We start from the raw sequence: 4,420 nt of genomic DNA on the forward strand, positions 1-4,420 counted from the left end.
TTCACAGCTGCTTCCAACATTAGATAGGTGCTGTTCCACCTAGTAGGGACATCCAAACACACAAGTCCCTTACAGGGAAGCTTCTCTCTCTCCACAGTCTTCTTAAAAATATCCAATCTGTTTGCAGAAGATCTCACATACTTCACTGCATTCCTAATTGCTAACACAGACTTTTGCAACCTTTTTAAGCCATGCCCCACTATTAAGTTAGTGATGTGAGCAGTGCATCTCACATGCATGTATTTTCCACTCAAAATATGTTGATAAGATGCAGATTTGTTCATTTTAGACACAAGCCACTCTAAGGCAGACTTGTTTGCAGAGGCATTATCAACTGTAATGCACATGACTTTCTCAATTCCCCACTCCACTAAACATGACTCAATAAGCTTCCCTATTGTTGACCCTTGATGATTGTGAATCACACAGAAATTAATAACCCTCTTGTGCATCTTCCAATCTATGTCAATGAAATGGGCGGTAAGCACCATGTAATTGACATTTTGAACACTAGTCCAAGTATCGGTGGTTAGACTCAACCTATACTTCCTCTAAGTCTTCTTCAAATCATTCTTTGAAGTATCATACATACTTAGAAATGTTCTACACAATTTCCTTCTAGATGGAACATCAAAAAGATCGAGGACACACTTTAACACAAAATCTGTTAAAGCCTTTCTTCTCCACAAAACTAAAAGGAAGCTCATCAATAATAATCATCTCTACATAAGCTTCTAAATAATCATCTTGACTATAAGTTACTGTGGTCAGTCTATTGCCCTTAAATTTATCACCAACAAGATTTTTCTGCGACTTTTCCATATTGGGAGGATAATATCTACAAGTCAAGTTAATGTGCCTAATCATACAAAAAGTGCCATTCTTAGAACTTTCAACAGCAAAATCACCAACCTTTCCCCTAGGACAGTAGATGCAATGAGCTCTCTTATGAACTATCTGGATGTCTTTTCCATCAGCATCTTTAGCATGTTCAATCTTATCATACTCTTTAAAATGCTCCCAAACAAAGCTACGTTTTATACCTGATTTTTCAGAAGGAGCCTCACCTACAGATGCAGCAGCTTCACTTCCAGAAGGTTGACTTGCAGCTTGTTCAAGAGTTGGATTTGCACCTTCAGGTTGGCTTGTAGCTTCGAGTAGTGCAGGAAAAGACGGTGATGTGGCTGTTGAAGAATCCTCAAGACCAGAAGCATCTAATCGAGCTCGAGCTGTTTTCTTCCCTCTAGCCATCAGCTTCTTCAAGCTGCAAGATATTGTTGAACTGAAATTGATGACTTGGAACTCGATTTGGGAATTGGTGATTTTGATGACTTGAGGTGCTGAATTGATGAGCGGTGAATTGGGGATTTAGGGTTCTAAGCTTGGAATCGAGTGAGTGGTAAATGACTGAAGGGATGAGAATTGGCGAATTGGGGATTAGGGTTGGGTTTGTGCATCTATGATGATGAAATCGTACGTTGATGAATTGGTGAAGGTGACTAGGGAATGATGGTTGAATTGAGAATTGCATAATATGGGTTTATCAAATGAGAAAGAGAGAGTGAAGAGATGGTTGAGAGAGAGAGATTGATTGACTGAGATTAAGTCTCCAGACTCGGGTATGAGACTCTGAGAGAGATGAGAGATAGAGACTGAGTAGAATATGGTGTGGTAGAGTCTATAATAGAAGTATAGGCTTAACCAAATAACTAATCACACTGAGACGTGTTAAAACCAAAAATATATATATAAAATCTATTATTTCGGTACGGGCCGGGCCCGTCCCGTTTTCTATATATAAACTGAAACCGAAGCCCGTCCCGTTTTCTCGATACGGGCCGGCCGGGACAAAACAGTAAAAAAATGACTTTTCAAACCGACCCGTCCCGGCCGGGATCGGTTGTTCGGTTTGTAGTGCCCAGCCCTAGCTGTACTACCCGTCACCCGGACGTAGAATTCTCGCAAAAAACATGAATATATACATAAAATTGTCGTCAGCCGGCCTTGGGAAACTTGGGGGATCCATATTAGCCGGCCCAAATTAAAATTAACCCCGGTAAAAGGCCGTCATCATACAGCGGGAAAATTAAAAAGTTTTCACTTTCGCGCACTCGGAGTCGGCGAACTCAAAAGTAAATTTTATTTACCAAAAAATATTCAAAACCTCTTTAAAACCCCCTCCCCCCCTTTTTCATTTCTTTGGTGGGTTTTTCAGTCTTTCTGGGTTCCAAACGCTTCGTCTTCTCGCTCTCCAGAGATCACATTGCTCATCATTCGGTTTCTGGGTAAGTTCTCTCTTCCTATATGGTTTTGTTTCTTGATTTTGATAAACCGGGTTTGCTTTATCTCATTGAATTTTGCTGTTCTTCATTGTATTGGTTTGTGTATGCGTTCACTTAAAATTTGATTCTTGATTTCTTGGGCAAATGTGCTTCATTCTTTTGCATAGTGGGTCTGTTTATTTGCCATCTTTTCTTGGTTTTCCTTTTTCTTTTTTGGTGAAAGTTCTTGGGATTTGGGGGTTTGAGGTTAGGGTTAGCATGAGGATCGTTCTGTTCTCCAGTTTTCAATTCGGGTAGTTCTTCAAAATTTGGTTTTGAACTGAATGTTCTTTTACTTTCCAGCATCATTTTCATCGTTCGATTCTGTGATCATCAAGAAAGGAATTCTAATTGTCATTGAGAAAAAAGGGTTTTGGTCTAAAAATAGTAGTTGATTGATCATTAGGAGGCTTTTTTGGTATTAATATTATGTGTCTAATTAGGGCCTTAATGATGGGATCAAAACCAGTTAAACATTCATGAGTGAATATATTGTTTCTCACCGTTTATAACCAAACTGGGTCCTTGCTAGTGTTAGAAATGAAAGCAAGAATTGACTCCTGATTGTGGTTGGAAGAGAAGGGTTCTGGTCTAAAAGTGGTATTTGATTGATCATAACGGAGTGAATTGAGTCCTAATTAGGACATTAATGACGGGATAAGACATGTTAATCATCGCTGAGTGAATGGATTCAAAATGGGTCCTTGCTATTGTTACAAATTAAAGCAAGAACTCCTAATTGTGGTTGGAGGAGAATTTCACTCCAAGCAAACCACATTTGGCTTGTTAAACTAGCTTTGAGTGATCATTACTAGGCTTTTGATTTAATACGAGTTTAATTAGGACCTAGATGAAATATGATTGAGGGGATGAGGTAGATGCGAGTGGGACTGAAATAGGGTCTTCGCCTTGCCTTTTCCTATAACCAAATTGGGTCCTTACTCGTGGTTCTTTCTTAGAGCTAGCACTGTTGCTTCTTTTGTTTTATATCTGATTGATTACTCTGGCTTTTCAGATAATTGCATTTGATTACATTTGGTTGGGACTGGAAACGAAACTTGTAGACGACATGACTTCGGAATCGACGGCGGAAGGAATTGACTCACCGACTAAGAGGAGAATCAGAGTTTATGTTTCTTCAGCTGAGGATATGGGTGGTAGGGATACTTCAAAGGAACTGGGTGGTAGACTTTTGTTACCAGATGGTCTGGACAGTGTTGTCAGTACTTCAGTAGAGGTTCGAAGGAACTTTTTGTTAGCTGACGGTCAGGAGAGGGGTGTGGGTACTGCAGTGGAGGCTAGAAAAAGAGTGAAGGATACATTAATGTCTTTTAGTACCGAGTGTTGTAGACTCATGCAAAAGGGAGACCGGAGGTTTCATGACACTGCCTATCATATTGTGAAAAACAGAGGACAGTTTGTCAATACAGACAAGATTTTTGGAAATGTCCCAGGAGTGAAAGTGGGTGACAAGTTTCGGTATAGGGTGCAACTAAGAATGATTGGTTTACATGCCCCTCTGATGAATGGGATCGATTATCGCAAGTATCGGGGTAAGCTGTATGCTACTAGTATTGTGGCTTCTGGTGATTATGAAGATGAGCTGCAGGAAAGGCATTCAATTGTTTATGTTGGTCAAGGAGCAGGTGCGAAGATTAATCAAGTGCTTGAAGGGGCTAATTTGGCTTTGGCTAATAGTATTGATCTTCAGAATCCTGTGAGAGTGATCCGGTACTTCATGTCTTTGAATAAAAAGAGGATTTTTTACTACGATGGGCTCTACAAAGTGCAAAGCTATCGGGAAGAGAGAGACCACAATGGCAAAAGTGCATACAAGTTCAAGCTCCACCGAGATGATGAAAGCTAGTCTGCTTGAATAGGCCATGCAAGTGGATGTTGCAGTACGTTCAATTTGACAAGGGATGTTGCAGTTCAATTTGATGTTGCAGTTAATATGCTATTGGATGTTGTAGTTCAATTTGTTAAGGCTGTATATGATTCATGCAATATGCTATTGGATGTTGTAGTTCAATTTGTTAAGGCTGTATATGATTCATGCAATATGCTATTGGATGTTGTAGTTCAATTTGTTAAGGCTG

At 39.8% G+C, this 4,420-nt stretch overlaps 1 protein-coding gene across 1 annotated transcript; it reads left to right on the forward strand.

The window, feature by feature from the left end:
• Nucleotides 1-3,390: 3,390 nt before the first annotated feature.
• On the forward strand, nt 3,391-4,188 carry LOC133744797 (histone-lysine N-methyltransferase, H3 lysine-9 specific SUVH5-like). The gene has a single exon (XM_062172839.1). It carries the CDS (start codon nt 3,391-3,393, stop codon nt 4,186-4,188), a length of 798 nt encoding a protein of 265 aa, XP_062028823.1.
• The last annotated feature ends 232 nt before the right edge of the window (nt 4,189-4,420 follow it).

Source organism: Rosa rugosa, chromosome 4 (assembly GCF_958449725.1).
Source record: "Rosa rugosa chromosome 4, drRosRugo1.1, whole genome shotgun sequence".
Taxonomy (NCBI): domain Eukaryota; kingdom Viridiplantae; phylum Streptophyta; class Magnoliopsida; order Rosales; family Rosaceae; genus Rosa; species Rosa rugosa.